Source organism: Tenrec ecaudatus, chromosome 12, assembly GCF_050624435.1.
Source record: "Tenrec ecaudatus isolate mTenEca1 chromosome 12, mTenEca1.hap1, whole genome shotgun sequence".
In the NCBI taxonomy this organism is placed as follows: Eukaryota; Metazoa; Chordata; class Mammalia; order Afrosoricida; family Tenrecidae; genus Tenrec; species Tenrec ecaudatus.
Genome location: NC_134541.1, coordinates 48,271,032 through 48,291,222, shown reverse-complemented (window position 1 = coordinate 48,291,222; position 20,191 = coordinate 48,271,032). Strand labels below are relative to the sequence as shown.

Sequence of the window (20,191 nt, the reverse complement as noted above, 5' to 3'; positions counted from 1 at the left end):
GGGTGGTATGTAGGTTTAAGACTTTATGAAAGGGTCTGACTTAGGACACTCGCCTTCATTTTCTTTGAGGGCACGGCAAACTGAAACACAGAAGAGTGACTTTAAGGGAGGTATGGTTAAAGAGCCCTCTCAGAGAGAGGAAGCTCAGAACCATTCATTTGTATATTCCAGATCTCTGTCCGAAGTGGCAAAGTCCGAGACCAGAGACCTCAGAGACGATGATGGAAAGCAGGAGGAGCAGTGCTGAGCCCATGGGACCAAGAGACAGAACAACAAGCAGAGGGCTTTCTGGTCCAGGAAGGCAGATGCCAAGGGATCATGTGTCGGGGAGGCTGAGGAGTGGAGACAGGCTTAGTTGCCAGCTGAGGAAAAGTAATGCTGTGAGTCTATTACTGTATCCTTGCTGATTTGGGGTAATCTATTAACCTATTAACTCGACCTTATTAACTTCTGTAATAAGCCAGCATACTTGTGAATGCTGTCTGTGTGTTTTGTGCGACCATTGTAACAAGTTATAGAACCCAGCATAGAAGGGTGCTATGGGAGGGATGGCTGGGATCGCAATAGGTAAAGCAGAATGGAATATGGAGACATGTCTGACCCCTGTCTCTTGGCAACAGGGAAGGCACAGGAGGTCAGCTATGGCCACCCCCATCTTACTTACCGCAATTATTTTGGTGGAAAGTCTTCTTATTTCAAATGTAATGTACTTTGATTGATAGTTCGTCTGTCTAGCTATTGTGCAAGGTGATTTCCATATGTCATCTGTTTAAATCGTGCTCCTGTCCCACAAGGCACATTTTCCCTCATTTACTGTATAGATCATTGAGTCTTAGGTAAGAAAAACTGTCCAAATAAGCAGCAGAATCCAGACAATTGCAAGCTCTGTTCACTGTTATGCTCACATGTTTCTTTATGGGTTGGGGGACCATGTAAATTATCACCCAGCCTGGAGCAACTGCCAAGGTGAAAATGGTCACTGTTAGTAATATGCCAATGATAACAGTCATAAACTTATATCGTGGTATATCAAATGAGCTCATGGTTACTCTGCCTAGGTAGGAACAGTTCTTGCCATATGGAAGAGGTATCAATGCACACCTTCCCTAAAATAAAGCCTTATTAAAATACCATGAACTGATTCTGAAACAAGAATCGGTGGTCCCAAGCCAGAGATGTGTCTAATGAGTAAATGTGTAAAGTCTCTAGCAAATACAAGCTCAAGGAGCAACGATAAAAGTGAAATAGATTCCCGGGTCATTGCACTCATTTCTGACAAGAGGATCACATGTCCCTGAGTCCAGCAAACTGTAAAGAGTAAAATTAAAGCAGGAAATTAGAATGAAATTTTATTGTATTCTGATTTTCACCATGGGAATATTCATTTTGCTTACATTTTGGGGGTGGTAAAGTCTAGAGACTAAGATAAGACTTTGCTTCTGAGAAAACAGTCCCCCCTCCATATCTGCTCATCCCCTCGTCCCCCGACTCTTGAAACTGGTCAGTCACTCAGGTCATTTGAGTGATGGCAGAGTCAAACTTATGACTCCCCGATTTTACCCTTCACTGCACTTGTCAACAAAAGGAAATGGAAGATCACGCTTTTGAATATAATGCATTGATGCCTGCATGGCATTCTGAAAGATAGACTGTCCCTTCTGTCCAGACTCACAGAATGGCACGTCACACAATATTTTAATTTGCAGGGCAAATAACAGGGACACAGAGAAGGTTTTGCTTATCAGAAAATACAAACTATACTCCACCAATGATTCAGGCATTTAGAAAACGTAAATTTAGTGAAAAACTAACTCTAAGAGTAAAATGAGCTATGTCACACTTCTATATTTTTTTCAGTTTTCAAAAATATTTCACACATATAATTTTATTTCACAAAAGAGGTCATTAATATTTTAAGATGTAATATGGGATCCATTGATTTACCATATCAAGGTTTGGTTTCTTAAAGATTGAATATTCCATGTATACTTTGGAGATACATGCATAAAGAATTGTAGTTCTAAATATGCTACTACACTTAGCAGATGAAAGTCTGTTTTGTTTTTAAAGAAAATGGTTGTAATATTTTACGAATATAAAAACGTAACACACATACACATTTTACATAAATATCAGTATTTCAAAATGCTCAGGGAAAAATTAGATTCATGATAATTTAAACATTTAAACCCTTTCCTGATGTGTTAAACATTTCCTTAGGTAAATCTACTGCACAAGACTGCTTTACAGTATTAATAATTAAAGATGTCACTTTGAAGGCTAAGATTCAACTGATATCAGTCTTGGGATTTTCTATTCCCTCATATGTATGCAAAAGTTGGATAGTAAATATGGGAGACTTAAGAACTGATATATTTGAATTATGGTGTTGGCAAGGAATATTAAATACACTAGGGACGATCAAAAGATTTGTTCTTAAATCTAAGATGGCAAATTTTGGTTTGTAATTTGATATATAATTATAAATATAATTTGTGTGTGTATTTTTGGCATATCATTTGGATATGCTGAACATTACACTTAGTAAAGAAGATAGTAAAAAAAACAAGAGCCCAAGGCTGCCGCAGTGGACTCACACATGTGCTTGCTTGTGAGGACGGAACACTCATGGCAGTGTTGCCTTTTCTTGTACACTGGGATACTATGGGGCTTAACAGACTTGAGAGTAATAAACAGCAACCACAGCAAACAACAAACAAAAAACAAAATCCTAAGACTGAAAACCAAATCCATACTTTTATCATACGAATTGCTGAATTATAAACTCAGTTTAATTCTGAACCTGGAAAGGAGTCTGATATTAAAGTGAGAGTACTGATTGAAAAGGAACGGGGCCCTGGAACTTGGAAGGGGAACAATATAGGAACTTGAAATGACAGTGAGCCACTCCAGCCACCAGAGACACCCCATCGGTTTGAAGAGATTAATCCACTCTCAGTAAAACCATGATCGCCCGCACCCACACTTGAGGAAATTAGCCCAAGCACGCATTTTAATCCAGCACGTGGGCTATCTCTGGGGCATTTCGTGAGGTAGATGCCGTACAAGATAATGCTCCAGGTTCCTAGGAAACACCCTCTAGACCTCTCACTAGACTTGTCACAGCTAGTCTCAAAAGTGAAGTCAGATGATGACCCAGGAAAACTTGGTAATGGTATGGATGGGGAACTCAACCTTTTCATTTTGTGGCAACCTGATGACACCCCCTCGGTGTATAAAAGCAAGAGATTGAAAAGAGTTGAATTTCCTTTGGACCTTCACCTTCTGTGGTGAATTCACTGGGCTGAGTTCAGACCTCTGCATCCACAGAGGCTGTGCCCCCTGCTGCCTTTGCTTTCTGTTCGTCAGTGTCTGCATGTCAGGGAACCAGACTGAACTTGCCTATTTCTACAACCGTGTAAGCCATTTCTTGATATAAATCTCTTTCTCTACGTGACAAAGAAAAACATCAGTCTTTTGCTTCTCTAGAGAACCCAACTGAGCCCAGTAGGGAACAGGAACTAGGTTATCCGCAGCAGGGCCCAGCTTCCCCTTCATTCCCTCACTTTTAGTTTTAGAAGCTGGCTCAAGTGCTCTCCATTACACGGAACACATTTGTCAAATCTACGATTGCATTTTAAGAAACATTTTTCAAAGTCATCTGCTTGGATGGCTGACAGCACCTCCCTCGTTTTGTGATTCACCTCCTCCACACTGTCAAATTGCATTGCACTCCAGGAGACAAAAAAGGAATGGCACAGAGCAAGGTCAGAAGAATGTGGTGCCCGATGGACACACGTCCACTCCCTCACCCCAGCTCCCTTGTAGTACAATTTCCTTTAAGCTTAAGGATGTTCTGATTCAGCATGTTTAGACAAACAAAACCTCCTGGGCAAGCAAGGCAAATGAGGGGGTGACAAGAGCCTTCCCATTTCTGTGAGCCATGCTTCCTTTGTCCCGTGGCTGAAGCGCTCTCTCTGTTCATTGTAACAAACCTGGCTAACGTCTTCAACTTGTCACATAGTTGAATGTGTATAAGTTACTTGCTGTTCCCTGGATATTTGAAGCAGTTTGGGAACTTTCCAACCTAATAACCTCCTTCTGCCAATCCCTTGCAGAAATAAATTTAGAATTACTCAAACGAACCAGGTGTCTATTTGGCTATAACATGGACAGGCATTCAGGAGTCTATCAGTGGCATCAATCTCATTTCCTCCCTGTAGTTTCCGTTTTTATGCCTCCTTTTTTTCTAACCCTTCAGACCCAAACCAAAGTCACTGCCATCAAGTCAATGCTGACTCATAGACCCTCCCAGAGTGTTCCAGGACTGTTTCCTGGAGTGTAAAGCTCAGTCTTTCTCTGGAGGAGCTGCTGGTGGTTTCCAAGTGCTGACTACGCAGGTCACCGTGAGCCCATACCCACTACACCCCAAGGGCTTCTGAATTTTATCCTAAACGCTGCCCTCAAGCGATCAAACGGTTGATTATTCTAAGGTATATGCGCCTAACTGATGTGATTGCTCCCCTGATAGATCCGCCTATTTGACTGATAATTGATCTATGGGAGTCCATGATCTTTTCATTTTCCACTGACCATTGGGTGTGCATGTATGTGTTTGGTTTCAAAGAGTGTGTGGGAAAAAATAGTTTTGAAAGATAATGGATTTTTTCCACAACTTTTTGAACTTTGGGGGCATGCATATACCTATAACTCCTTGTGAATTTCAAGTCACAATTCCTGTACACAGAGGTGACAAACAGATAGGTATAGACATTTTTTTTTGCATAGTAGGTATGGCTGGGATGCCATTCACCTAACTTGAATATTGACCAATCCCTGCAGAGTGCATACCAATCCCAGTGCCCCTGCAGCTCTGGATCAGACAAAAATGATCACAATTAAATTGTTTATAGATTACCCAGGGAATGTCAGCCAACTTAGACAAAAGTAACAAACTCTGTGAAACAGAAAAATAGAACAGAGCTAACTCTTCAGGGTTCAGGAGGAAATCTCTCTTGAGCTGTTTTTTCCACGAAACAAGGCAAAGACCATAGCAACTCATTTCACTATAGGAATTTAAAGTGCGGTTAATTGAAATTAAGGTGTGAGTGTAATATACACTTCAAATTTCAAGACAGTGTGAAAAATAAAACAAGTAAAATATCTGGCTAATGACATTTTCCTATTGATGATCTATTGAAATGACAATGTTCTCTATGTATTATGTCACATAAAACATCATTGAATTAACTTTATGGTTTGGTAAAGTTTTCCATGTGTAAGGTAAAAAGCACTAGAGAAGAACACATCTCCGACGTGTCCTGCAGAGCTAGTCATGACACAATTCTGTTTATCAGGGTTGCAGGCCACCCAGATACATGTGATCTTCCTGCTATTTGTAGTAGGCTTTCACAACCAGAGGAATGTGCTCAGCTGAGATGCTAAAGAACTTTCTGAAGAAAGCTACCAATATCACCAAAGAAACAGTGAACTTCTGCCCACTCCTTATTCCATTATTTCACACTTCTCATATTCCTCTGCAGCTGTTTCATTTGGAGAGAATAAGAAAATCTGAGAAATTAGAAATGTTCAGTCCAAGAAGAGTTTGGATAGAAATTTTGATCATTATTCTAGTATACGATATTGAAGAAGAAGACTGGTATTATTTCTCCTTAAGAATAGTGATGATCAGAGGAAGGAGGGAGATTTAATTTAACAAGAAGGACTATTTTAATAACAGAAATTCTCCAAATGATATTGTTTGCCTCAGAACTTAAAGGGCTTCTTATTAATGAAATTGGTCATACTGGAGGCACCAGTGATTTGTAATGAGTTCTGGCAGTGAATGGGGCATTGAATGGGGCACTGCACTAAATTAGGACTCTTAAGATACCTATTTTAATTTGCAATTTCCATCTTATTTCATTGCTAGAGCAATATGGTTGCTAGAAAAGGGGAACATTGGGCTCATACCATAAAATTAAAACCTACACTTGTTCAAAAAACCTGTTATAGTGGAAAATTAAACTGAAATACATTATTGAATGCCTACAAAAATGCAAACACTATAAAAACTGTTTTGTTGTATTATGTAGTTTAATACCACAAACAAGATTATGAGGTAAAAATTATTCTCCTTTAAGCTGAAGCTTAAAGGGAAATGAAACTTGATCAAATTGAACTAGTGACAGGACTGAAATTAAATTCAGATCTATTGATTTATGCATTGATTATCCAAAAAACATTGACTAGATATATTATACTATAACCCATGCTTTTAACCAGCAGGTTTCTTTCATCAAACATTGTTATTTATTGAACAGTTGTCATGTATTGTAATTTCTTGCAATGAGACTAATATATCATATATGAACAATTTGTTTTCCAATATATGGCCACACCAGTAATTTAGGTCTCATCGGCTCTGCAGCCTCTAAGCCATCCCCAACAAAATGGAGTATATTTTCTCCTCCCATGAATTTGAATGGGTGGTGACTGATACAAACATATAATAGTGTTTTATGATATTAATATTGTGAGATTTCTGTGACCACGTCCTCAAAAGAATACAACCTCCCTCACTAGTCTCTCTAGAGAAATTTACTTTGGAACCTGCGTTCATGTTGTAGGGAAGCCCAAGTCACATGAAATGGCCGTGTGTGGTTACAGACAACCCTTTTAGCTAAGGTCTTAGCTAATAGCCAATATTTATTACCATCCAGATACATTAATGAAAGAACCTCGCACAATTGCTAACCCAAGTCATTGCATCTTCCTGCTAATGCCTCAAACTTTGCAGAACCTGGTCCATCCAGCCCCACTGTATCCTCTCTGAGTTCCTGACTGAAAAAATATAAACTTGACGAATGGCTGTTTTAAGCCATCAAGTTTTGCAGTAATTTGTTACACAATTTTTAAACTAGTAAATCATGGATTATATTTTTGCTTTGGCTGCTAGTTCCCTTAAAGTCAAATGAAATTATTCAATGCATTTATAAAATAAAAAAAATTAAATGAACACATATAGCTAACTATAGTAGCCATAAAAGTTAACACAATTATTTCTTCATTTATGACCTTATGGGCACATCTCAGTACTGGACAAGATAGGTTTACTGGGAAATTCTACCACTTAGAAAATAACTGACAATAATCTTATTTAAACTCTTCCAAAAATATAGCATACAGATGTACTCCCTAATTCATTCTGTAAAGAAGCACAATCCTAACACCAAAATTATACAATGATACTCCAAGAAAAAAACAATACAGACCATACCCTTTATGAATATATATTTATGAATATATATTTATGGATATGTATATTCAATAAGATGAGCAAAATGCAACCGTATATTTTAAAAGTCAGACACCATGACCAAGTGGGACTTATCCCAGGAACTTATGGGTGGTTCAACATTAGAAAATAAAAGAACAAACAAAAAATAAGTAAAATAATGTAATGCCCCATGTCAACACAACAAAGACCACATGATCCTTTCTATTGATGCAGAAAAAAGCACACCATAAAATACAGCATTTTTTCTTGATGAAAATATTGAAAAAGAATGAAATATAAAGGAAATCTCTAAATATGATTTGGGGAATATATAAAAAGACCCGGTCAACATTGTACTTGCTGGAGAAAGACCGAGCACTTTCCTTCTGACAATTGTAAGATAAGATATTGCTCTCATCACCTCTACTCCATAATTGGCATGATATCCAGGGCAATAAGACAAGAAAAAAATTAAGGATATCCAGGTTGGAAAAGAAGTAAATGGGTCTCTATTTGCAAATGACATGATTCTATGTACATAAACCTTGTCTTGTAATCTGTAAGAAAACTTCTAGAGATAATAGAGGAATTTAGCAAAGTTGAAGGATACAAGGAGGAACACACACTTGTCAGTCGGAATTCTCCCCATCAGAAATGGTAAATCAGAAAGGGAAATGAAGAAAATGTCTCTCTATATAATAGAATCAAAGATAATGAAATATATAGGATTGAATTTAACTAGGTATGTGATTTACATGATGGAAATTATAAAACACCACCAAAAGAGATTATAGAAGACATGAATAAATAGAAAATGTTAAGAACTTGGAGATACAATATTGTAAAGATGCCAATACCAATCAAAATGATCTATAGGTTCAAAGGATATCTAACCACATTTCCAACAACCTTTTTACAGAGATGGTAAAGCAATCCTTAATGTTATATAGAAAGGCTGTAGGCCAAGAGAGCTAAAGAAATGTTGAAAGAGAAGAATAAAGAAAAATAAAGACTTCCTAATTTTAAAACATATTATACAGCTAAAGTAATCAAAATAACTTAGTCCTGTATAACAATAGGTACATTAAAAAATAATAAAGCACTGCCATTGAGTTGATTCTGAGTCACTGTGACCTTAGAGCAATACAATAAAATTTATCTAACAGAGTCACAAAAGACTCCACAAGTCTGTGTTCAGCTGATTTTTGACAAGTGCTAAGTTCATATAATAGGGTAATACGAATCTCATTAATAAGTGGTGCTGGGAAAATTAGATTTCCATATGCAGAGAAAGGAAGCTGGATCCATGCCTCCAGCAATACATCAAAACAAGTTCATAAATGAAGACTGAAAGAAAAAAAAATCTTAGAGGAAGAAGCAGGAACAGTGCTGTCAGGCCTGGCTTTTAAAAATTTTTAATAAATCTTTTTATTGGGGCTCATACAACTCTTATCACAATCCATACACACATCAATTGAGCAAAGCACCCTTATACATTCGTTACCCTCGTCATTCTCAAAATTTGCTTTCCACTTCGGTTCCTGGAATCAGCTCGGTTTCCTTTTTTCCCCCTCCCCCTCCCTCCCCGCTCCCCCCTTCCTCCTGCTGCCTTAACAGTTTATAAATAATTATTTTATCTTATCTTACACTTCCAAGTTTCTCCCCTCACCCACCTTTCCATTGCCCATCTCCCAGAGAGGAGGTTACTCATAGATCTCCAAGATCAGTTCTCCCTTTCTACACCCCCTTCCCTACTGGTGTTGCCACTCCCACCGCTGACCCTGAGGGGTTCACCTGTCCTAGAGTCCCTGTGTTTCTAGATCCCTATTGCACCGCTGTACATCCTCTGGTATAACCAGGTCCGCAAGGTAGAATTGGGGTCATGATAATTGGGAGGGGAGGAAGCATTCAAGAACTAGAGGCAGGTTTTGAGTTTCATTGTGGCTACACTGAATCCTGAGTGACTCATCTCCTCCCCACTACCCCTCTGCAAGGGATGTCCAGCTGTCTACAGATGGGCATTGAGTCCCCATCATGCACTCCCCCTCATTTACGGTGATGTGATTTCCCCCCCCCCCCACCTTTGTTGTTTGAGACCTGGTCTCCTCTGCCATTCACGATCACCCATGTTGGTGTGCTGCTTCCGTGTGGGATTTGTTGCTTCTGGGCTAGATGGCCGCTTGTTTGCTTTCAAGCCTTTAAGTCCCCAGATGCTATATCTCTCAGTAGCTGGGCACCATCAGCCTTCTTCACCATACTTGCTTATGCACACCTTCGTCTTCAGTATTTATGTGAGGAAGGTGATCACACAATGTTTGTTTTTGTTCCTTGATGTCTGCTACCTGGTTCATTCAACACCTTGTATTCGCTTAGGCTGTGTGCTTCTTCTCTGTGGGCTTTGTTGCTTCTGAGCTAGATGGCCCGTTTGTTTGACTTCAAGCCTTTAAGACCCCAGACGCTATATCTTTTTGTTAGCCAGGCACCGTAAGCTTTCTTCACTACATTTGCTTACACACACGTCTGTCTTCAGTGATCATGTCGGGAAGGTGGGTATCATGCAATGACCGTTTAGCTGGGCGAGGCAGGCCTGGCTTTTAACAATGGATTATCTAACATAGTAATAAAAGTTCAAACAACAAAAGGCAAAATAGATAAATGATACCTCATATAAATTAATACAATTTTATTAAAATATTTATCAAAAATTGAAAAGGCAAGCTAAAGTATGAGAATGTCTTTAGAAACTATATATGCAATAATATATATATATATATATACACACATACCTCTCAAAAAATGAAAAACAAAAAGACAGGCCAATTACAAAGTAAGCCTGGAATAGGTTTTTCACTAAAGGGTGTATTTAAATAGTCATCAAATACTCAAATAGATGCTCCTGGTCCTTGGATTTCAGAGAACGGTGAATCACAATGAAATTCCTATTCACTCGCACTATAGCTGCTCAGAAAAAACAACAGCAACAGAAAATAAATTTTGACAAGGACCAGGGGGATCAGAACTTTTGTCCATTGTTGTTAGTTATGCAAAATAGTATAACTGCTGTGGAAAAATAGAGTGTAGTGATTTCTCAGAAAATCTGTAAATGGAACTACCACAAGACAGTCATTCTGTTCTCGGTATATTCTCAAAACATCTGAAAGTAGAACAGTTGATAATCATATGTTTATTGCAATACTATTTACAATAGTTAAAAGTTGGGGGGGGCGGTAAACACCTACCAACAGATGAGCGGATCAGATGGGACATACCCTTCTAAAAACCACTTTGACAGAAGAGACCTCGCCTCAGCTGGGGTCAGTTTTTCAAAATATGAGGTGAGGGGGAAGACCCCTCAGTTGCTGCCATACAGAATTGTGCCAAGGTCATCTCACACCAACAGACACCCCTACCAGAGTGGTAGGGAAACCTTACTTGGAAATCCAGTCAAGACAGGGGAGTGGGTCAAGTATGTCTCAGAGAAAGTAATGGACATTTCTGATTGTAGCAACCTCCCATCAGTAAAATCACTTAACAAAACATATATACAACCCAGTATGCCTAGTACTGTCTTTCTGATTGGACACTTTTGACCCAGTTTCTATCCAGCCCTTGATGAACCAGATCATGTGTTATAGACTACAGACTCGTAGGGCTTTGTTCTTTCAAGGTGCACAACATCCTTCCTAGGCCACAACCAGAACTACCATATACTTATGATTTAATGCAATTCTTGTTTTATTATGATATGTATTAATATGGTAGGCATGACTTTGCCATTGTGAACAAATATTATTGAAAAATTTGCCCCACCAGCCCCATTGTTTATGTAAATAGTGTTCAGACACTTAAGTGTTTAATCTGTATAAGTAAACAATTCATGTATTGCAGGTCATAGCTGGCATATACTCATGTAATTTCCTTTTTTCAGCAATGTTTTAAATTCTATGCTATTGACTAAATTAACAACAATCCTAATGGAACTACAATATTCCCCAGGGGAATGATTTATAAGGCTCTCTAACATAAAATGACAATGATGTGTCTATGGTTAACCAGAGACATATATAAACCATAAATCTAAAAATTGATTTTGGGGCTTGCACTTAATTCTAACCCCAATCTAAGAACATTTCGTTCTATGTCATGGCTCTTCTTGATAGTTGCCCTCATGAAGAGATTACTGAAGATATGGATATTGTACCAAAGTGTGCTGAAGGAACTAGATGGTGCACATCTATCTGAAGGAATAAAGTCTAAGGTCTTAAAGATTTGTATTTATGCAAGCAACCATCTAAGGAGGTACCAACTATTTTGTGTGATTCAAGGGTTGTAAATAATACAACCCAAATTCAAAAGAGAGGTTGGTATCAGAGCTTCAATTGTAAACACCTGGTTTTCAGAAGACTGTGGGTCACAGTGGAAGCCCGAAATCTATTTGCGCAGTGCGCGCATGGATTGAGTTTCTGATGAAGCCCACCTGACCATCGCTGAGGGAGGTGAGTAACCTTGCTATCAGTCAGAGAGCACTGTAGAGTTCATTATCACAGATGTACTTAGGTTAAAATGTAATAGCTTATCATTTGATCTCCCTTTGACCCATTGCACAGTCATTTCCATGAACAGAAAATAAGTGAAGGGGACACACACATGGATGAAGCCTCTGGGGAATTTCCTCTCACCACAGACCCGGGATATGACAAGCTTTGCTATCATGAAGTGGATTGGATTATTGCAGGGGTTGCTAAGTTAAAATTCTTCCTCTTATCATGTGGTTTCCCTTTTGACCTTCGTTCAACATGTTCTAGCGTCTAATATTTTCTGCTGTCTATTCAATTGAGGTTTAGCTCTATTTTACTCTGTTATTGTTCTTAATTTTATTTTTATTGCTGCTGTTGTATTTAATGTTATCCGTATAAGAAATCCAGGCTAGGTGCATCTAGAGAGGCAATAACTGAATCAGTGGTTCCTTGTGGGTGTGGCAGGGAAGATTGGGCAGAAGAGGAGAGCTAATAATGACGAAGATAAGAACAAAGAAAATGTTCTAAAATTTACTGTGATGATAATTGTATAATTCTTCGTAATATGAATAGCATGTTTTGTGAATTAGATGTCAATCAAACTGTTTTAAAAATGTGGGCCATACACAATTGAATACCAATCAACCAGTAAAGAAATAAAGTCTTAAAATGTGCTTGAAACATGCTTGATATATGGGGGGAGGTAAATGACATTATGCTGAATAAAATAAGTCAATCATAAAAGAATACAGAGTATATCTTCTGACTTATTTAAAATGATAAAAACAGACAAATGTATAGAAAACAATGTTTATCAGTGGTTATCAAAGGCAGAAAGAGGAGGGGAAAGGAAGCCTATTTTGTGTGGTGTACTACATCTAGCGTCTCAAAATTCAAACTCACTGCTACTGAGTAGACTCAAGTTCATAGTGGCCCGTGGGGATGGATGAAAATGGCTGAACAGCAAGAAGAATGTAGTCACCGTCACTGAAATAAGCACGTAGAAATCTGAACCAGTGTATGCTTGTGTTGAGTATATTTTCAATAATAACATAAAATAAATTACTTAAAAATGAAATAAAACCCCAGAGACTAGAGTTCTACACTGATACGGCAGTGTTGCCGTGCCAGTCTAGCTGTAAGTGCATGGGCCACTGGTCCGCACCCAGATTATATTTGTTGTTTTGAGAAATATATCTGGTCTCTTAAGTGTGAATAAATTCATGTCTATTTTTAACCAAGCTTGTTTGATCTTTTTTAAAATGTGAGGTATATACAAATAACAAAATGTATCCCCCTAAGTAATAAAATCATTAATGTGATACCTGAATATTCTTTCATGTCCACATCTTCCTCTTCATTATTGTCACCTATCAAAAACCAGAAAATAAACAGAAAATTCATATTAACACTAGAACATCAATTTCTCCAATTTGATTAATAGAAAAATCAAAGCCAAAAAAGCTGAGTAGAAAAGAGTTGATGAAATCAAATGTTTTTACTGACTTATAAAATGCCACTAGAACACGAAAATGTGTAGGCACAAGAGTGCAATATAACATTGAGTTTTAATATTTTTATTATACCCCTTTACATATAGTAATAGTCACTTTTCTATTATAGATACTATAATTAAAAACAGTATTAATAAAAAGTCAGTTTCTCTGTCAGCTTATCATACTGAGGTGGCTTGCGTGTTGCTGTGATGCTGGAAGCTATGTCATTGTATTTCAAATGCCAGCAGGCTCACCCAGAGTGAACGGAGCTTCAGGTTAAACCTGTTCAGAGAACAAGTTTCAGCAGCGCTTCTAGGTTAAGAGCACACAATGGAGAAGGGACCGGTTATCCACTTTAGAGGAAGTGGTTACTGGAAACTTTATACACATCTTTGAAAGATTGCCATACCAGAGGCCTAATGAATGGAAGCAGAGCATTGTCAGAGATAGTGCCAGTGAATTAAAATTCAAGATACAGCTGAGGAGGAGCGGCTATCTCAAAGCAGAGTCGAGTCGAATGTGTTGGAGCAAATGGAGCAAAGTCTGTGGGAGGGGATCTGTCAGGATCTTCATTCAATGATGGAGCACAACTCACGGTAAGAAGAAACAGCTGCAAAGTTCTAAAATCAGAACATGGAATGTCCAAAGTATGAATCGAGGAAAATTGGAAGTCATCAAAAATTAAATAGAACGCATAAAGACCAATATCCCACACATTAGGGAGCTGAAATGGGCTGTACTGTCCAGTGTTGATCAGAAAATCATATGATTTACTATGACAGTAATGACAAATTTGAGAGTACTGGCATCACACTGATCCTCATGAAGAATATTTCAAGATCAATCTTGAAGTACAGTGCTGTGTGTGATAGGATTAAATGCATCAGCCTTGAAGGAAATGCATTCAGTAAAACTATTTTTCAGATTTATGGACCCAGCACAGAAGCATGAGCTGTAGGAAACTGAAGAATTCTATCAGAGCAATCAGTCAGAAATTCATCAAACATGCAATCAGGATGCATTGATAATTATTGGTGATTGGAATGCCAAAGCTGGAAACAAAGAGGAAGGAAAAGTAGTTGGAAACTCTGCTCTTGGTGATAGAAATGAAGCTGGAGATCACATGACAGAATTGTGCAAGATCAACTATTTGTTCATAGCAAATATCTTATTTGAACAACACAAAAAGCAACTATACACCTGGACTTCCTCAGATAGAATGCATAGAAATCAAAGTGGCTACATTTGAGATAATGGAGAAGCTCAATATTAGCAACTAAATCAGGCCAGGTTCTGACAGTGGAACAGATCATCAGTTGCTCACATGTAAGTTCAGGTTGAGGCTGAAGAAAATTAAAACAAATCCATGTGAGTTAAATTATGACCTTGAACAACCTGACCTGAATTTCAACAGCAAATTCACTGTACTGAACACTTATGATTGACGACATGATGAGCTGTGGATGGACATCAAGAACATCATTCACGAAAAAAGCAAAGTTCACTGAAAAAACAGGAAAGAAAAGGTCAAAATGGATTTTAGAATAGACTGAAACTTTCTCTTAATCATGGAGTAATTAAAGCAAATCAAAGAGAGATTAAGTCAAAGCGCGAACAGAACATTTCAAAGGGCAGTTTGAGTAGACAAAGTCAAATATTATAATGAAATGTGCAACAATCTAGAGTTAGAAACGCAATTGGGAAGAATGTGCTCAGTATATCTTCAGCTGAAAGGACCCAAGGAAAATTTTCAAGCCTTGAGTTGTGATATTGAAAGTTTCTATGAGAAAAATATCGAGTGGTTCAGGAATCATCAAAACAAAGATGGAAATAATACACAGAGCCCCTGTCCTAAAAAGAACTAGCCAACATTCCGCCCAAGGCCCAGTGACGGTGGAAATGGTGGTTGTTGGACCTTGCATGGGACCCCTGGTTTAGTGGGTGTTCAATGCAAGTGGACTCAGGACTAACATATATCCTTAGTTCTTCATTGCACGAATATGACACGTTTTAATCCAAGAGGCAAGGGTCTGCCCTTGTAAGAAATTATACAGGAAAAGTTCTCCCAGCACCAACCTCCATGCTCATTGTGAACAGAGCTTAATCAGTTAAGAAATCAATCTGTACAAAGCAACAACTCGTGGGTTGCAGTTTACTGTTGGACTATACTAACAGACTCCTTATATCAACATTTCCTTATATTCTATTCCACTTGATAAATTATTGATATTATCAATGCAATCCCCTTATACCCCAGAAGGATAATTGGCAATGTTTTTCTTTTGTTTTAAAGGGGGTGTGGTAGTTACATAATCTGGTGTCAATTTGAGAGGATTGCAAGTGAAGGGGTGGAATCTGGTCTGTCAATCAGGATATAACCAATGAGGCCTCTGTGTGGGCGTGGCCTTCTCCTGAGAATTCTGGGAACTCCTGGATTTCCTTCTTCCAGGCGAAAGACACTTCTCTCTCTCTGCTCACTCCTTTGGAGACTCTCTACCCACAAGGCTCCCTCCCTGAGAGACTCTCTACTGACACGACACATGTATCTATGCTGCTGGCAGTGAGAGCTCTGGACCCAGAGAAGCCACATGGACCTATCCTGATGAACACAGACTTCTGGAGCCAGAGAAGCCACGTAGAGACCCCTACCAGTGCTGGGATGCTTCTACCACAAAGTCTCAAAGACTTTGCACCCACTGGCCTGTGATCTTCCTGCATTTGGTGTCATTGCATGAGTTTTGTGAGTCAGCAGAGGACTTTATAGATTGGTATTGGACATATGGGCTAATATTGGACTTTGGACTTGATCTGGACTTGACTGGATGTTTTCTCAATATTCAATTGCTCTTGTTTATAAACCTCTTTCTTACATACATACGAGTGTCTATGGATTTGTGTCTCTAGTCTACCTGGACTCACATAGGGGGTTTATTTATTTTATATTTATCCTACCCAAGGTGTTCCCTTGGTGTTCTGGGGAAGGTCCTCCACGGTGCAGTCCTTGCGGGCTCTGGGTGGGCGGAGAGTCGCCCTGTAGCTGATCTGAAGCTCTTTTGTCCAGCTAGAACCCAGCTGGCAGCTGGAGACCTGTCCACCCCAGAGTGTGAGAGGACGCCATTCACTGGAGTTCACGTTCCACACAGCGCTGGCAAGTATGTGGGGAGAAATGCACTCGTGTCAGGCACCCACTAACCATTTCTCCTCTCCTCAGAGGCCTGGAGGGCTGCCAGGCAGCACAGAATCTGTTTGTTTGGTTTGGTTTGGTTTGGTTTGGTTTGGGGAGGGGAGGGGGCAGACACTCCATGCCCATTCCTTCCTCTTAAGCACAAAGGTGTCAGTGGCATACATTTTTGTTCCTTGGAGGATGTGGTCATTACATAATCTGGTGTCAATTTGGGACTTGAGAGAATTAAGAGTGAAGGGGTGGAGTCTAGTGTGTCAAAAGGGTCATACCCAATAATGCCTCTGTGTGGGCATGGCTTTCTCCTGAGGATTCTGGGAAAGCCTATTTTTACTCCTTGGAGGTGGGAGTCACTCTCTCTCTCTCTCTCTTTCCTCACTCCCTCTGAGACATTTCTGAGGAGAAGCCACCTGAAGCTACGCTGAGGCAGTAAGTGTTTCAGAGCTGAAGGAACCACATGGAGACCCTTATCAGCACTGAGATGCTTACAACACCACTGGATCCACAAGACTTCCAATCCACTAACCTGTGATTGTCCTGCATTTAGTATCGTTGCATGTGTTTCTTGAGTCTGAAGAGGACTTTATATATTGGTATCGGACATATGGGCTAATATCAGACTTATGGACTTGAGCTGGACTGGACTGGGATATTTTCTCAATGTTCAACTGCTCTTTGATATGAAGCTCTCTCTTATATACATATGTGTATCTCTGGATTTGTTTCTCTAGCCTACCTGGACTCACACAGGGGAGGTTCAGACCACAGGTACTTGAATATTATCTGCTTGCAGAGGAGTTCAACGACATAACCATATTGGATCAAACACCTTTGTTCTTTCAAGGTTCCTTTTGGCTTATACTTCTAGATTCAGTCTTCTTAGCAATGCCCTACTCTAGCGCTCTATTTCCATTCTTCATCCTTCAAGGCCTAGCTTAGGCACCATGTCTGGGAAACATCTACCAAGTCAACATTTGGAGGGAGAGAGTTGTTGAAATGCCTGGGTTATGACCCATTGAGTATGAATTTTAAGGATATATGGACATAGGTCTACATTCTGATTTCTTCACTTACCCATTCCCTAGCCATGTGACCATGGAGAATTTAGTAAACCTTCCTGAGGGTCAAGGTTATTGGGATAACCACAGTGCCTAATTCATAGTGTGATTATAAGGATTAAGGGAGATAATGCTAGGTAAAGCACTAGGAGAGTGATTGACAGTTTAAGTGATAAATTTCAGTTATTATTATCAAGTCCCATAGCTAGTTATGTATTAATGGTTCTGTCTTCCAAATGTCATCTCTAGATCATAAATTCTGTATAGATAAAGAGCATGCATGCCTTAAATGTCTTTGTTTCCCTAATAGTGTAATTCATTTATACATTAAAATCAATATTCAAAAATGTATGTTGAATTTAATTTCTCGTATTTCCTATGTACCTAAAACACATTTAGACTTCATGTATCTGGACAATGCTTTCAAAAACAATAGCAATTTAGTTAACATTTGCAAATTACTCCTAGATATGGTCTTTAAAATATAGTATCTAGCTGAATTTATTAGTCATGACACCTTTATAAGTATCAATTATTAATGAGTATTGAGATATATTAGTACAAATAAGAAATCATTTTGACTTGTGGATTTAGAAACTTAAATGTTGTGGCTCATAATGAAAATTTTAAAGTAAACTTTGTAACATCCAAAAATATTAGAAACATTGGTAATTTTTTATGTAATTTTATTTCTTTCAGTCCTTCTAGGAATAAAATTTTGGAAATGGTATCAAATGACTTGAAAGTTTGCCTAGACACCATATGCAAATATGTACAAAACTGTCTCAAAGTGGTGACGTTGTCTGTCAAACTCATCTCTCAGACGAACACACCCTGAAACATATTCGACACTGTCTGCCTGAGTTGACCAGTGAGAATGAACTATAATTGTCCATCACAACTGACTTATCATTTATTCTTACCGCCTTCCTTTCCTGCTCTGACCTATTTCACTTCTGCAAATTTCTGCCAATGTTTCCTGGGATTGCCTCCCAGGTAAATTATTTTCACTTGCGTTCTTGTTTTAGGATCTGTTGAAAGTCAAGGGCAATCATTCTCAAGCAGACTTCAGAAAAATATATGTGAAACACATGGGAATGAAGAGGCAAAATTTACTCAAGAAATGAACAGTTCTGAATGGTTGAATATTTGAGCTTTATCTTGAAAAATAAAGATGATTGAACAATTTTAAACAAGGAAGTGACATAAACATCCTTTGAGAGATAACTTATTTCATAATGGAATTTCACTAAATAGCTATTAAAAACATAACTTATAATTTTGATATTAAAGTCAAACACAAAGTTATTTGCATTTTCAAACTACCCAATGCATTATTTCATATGAATGAAACCCATTTAAGTTCAATATAATTATATATAATATGCTCATTTGATCCATATTTATGAATCAACTTGCTAGCAAACTTTTTCTGGCTGAAAAGATACAAGAAGATAGCATATAAAAACAGACAATAGTCTAAGGAGATAAGGCGTCATGGCATTCAAGACTTGGAAGCTGTTCGATGGCTGATTGAGTATGGGCACAGAGCTGCTGTCCTTTAAAGCAACTCTTAGTATTTCTTTGTTAAAGGAACAACAACAACAACAAAAAGTAGCGAAAGGTTCCTAGCCACAGGGATAAAAATACTATTTCAAAACAGAGTACAATCCATCAGGTTGTGTGGCTCTGGGTTCAGAAATGCCAATTGTAGAAAATCTCTTTCTCATCCTAGGCAGAAATTGCCCAACTGCAGCTCCATTTCACCTTAAAGGTCTCGCTGATGCTCATTCCACAGAGAATATCATTCTTATTCAGTGCATAGTTTTATAACTGTGGGGGCTGCTTGAACTATATAACTTGGACTAACATTCTTTTTGGAATAAAAATGTGCATTAGAACCAACTTGTTTCTCAAAGACAACATGTTTGCTTCAAATTAACCTATGCACTTCAGAATGTCCCGCGGAGGTCAATAGTAAGCTTCCTATCATCTGTAGTCTACATTTTACTCTATTTTATGGGAGATAAAGCGAATACAAATGACTACTGCCCTATTTGATATACTTGTCTTCTGAGAAGCAACTCATTTCACCAATAACAAACATTTTGCACTTTTTTGAATAACAAAGTATATAACGTTTTTTTTTCTCAATGACTTGGGATTTGTCTCATTCCTTCCTTTATCTTGTTGTTGCAGTTGTGAGTTGCCAGTGAGTTGCTTCTGACTCCGGCTAATGCCGGACGCCCAACAGAGAGCTGTTCCCCAGAGTGTGAAAGGTTGTGGCTTTCCAGGAGCAGATTGCCAGACCTAACAGGCTTCTCCAGGGACACTTGAAGCACAGTGAGGTCTGAGAACCCTGGTCCAAAACACTGATAGTGTATTGGGGGAGAGCTTTTCAAACAAATAGATAGCTGTCATTTCAGACACTCAAAATGTGCTCACATGACCCGTCCCACTAACATTAACACTTGTGAGCGGTGCCCAGCCAAACAGGTGGCACCTGTGAGAAACAGCTGTGCTCTTGACAAGTACTACATACTTCCTTCTGTTCTTGAACTTGCCGAGATACCATGCAAGTTCTAATAGACATCATGGCTTTGGAATATGTGATGTTCTCATATCCCCCTAATATTCCATGTGCTCCCAAATCCTTGCTC

General features: G+C 38.7%; 1 protein-coding gene across 1 annotated transcript in view; it reads right to left on the bottom strand.

The window, feature by feature from the left end:
- Window positions 1-20,191, bottom strand: part of LOC142422460 (ADP-ribose glycohydrolase MACROD2-like) — a 971,437-nt gene that overhangs the window by 148,198 nt on the left and 803,048 nt on the right. The window contains exon 5 of the mRNA XM_075527841.1: window positions 13,122-13,166. Within this exon, the coding sequence (XP_075383956.1) occupies window positions 13,122-13,166 (45 nt within the window). The remainder of the gene's footprint in view (window positions 1-13,121; window positions 13,167-20,191) is intronic.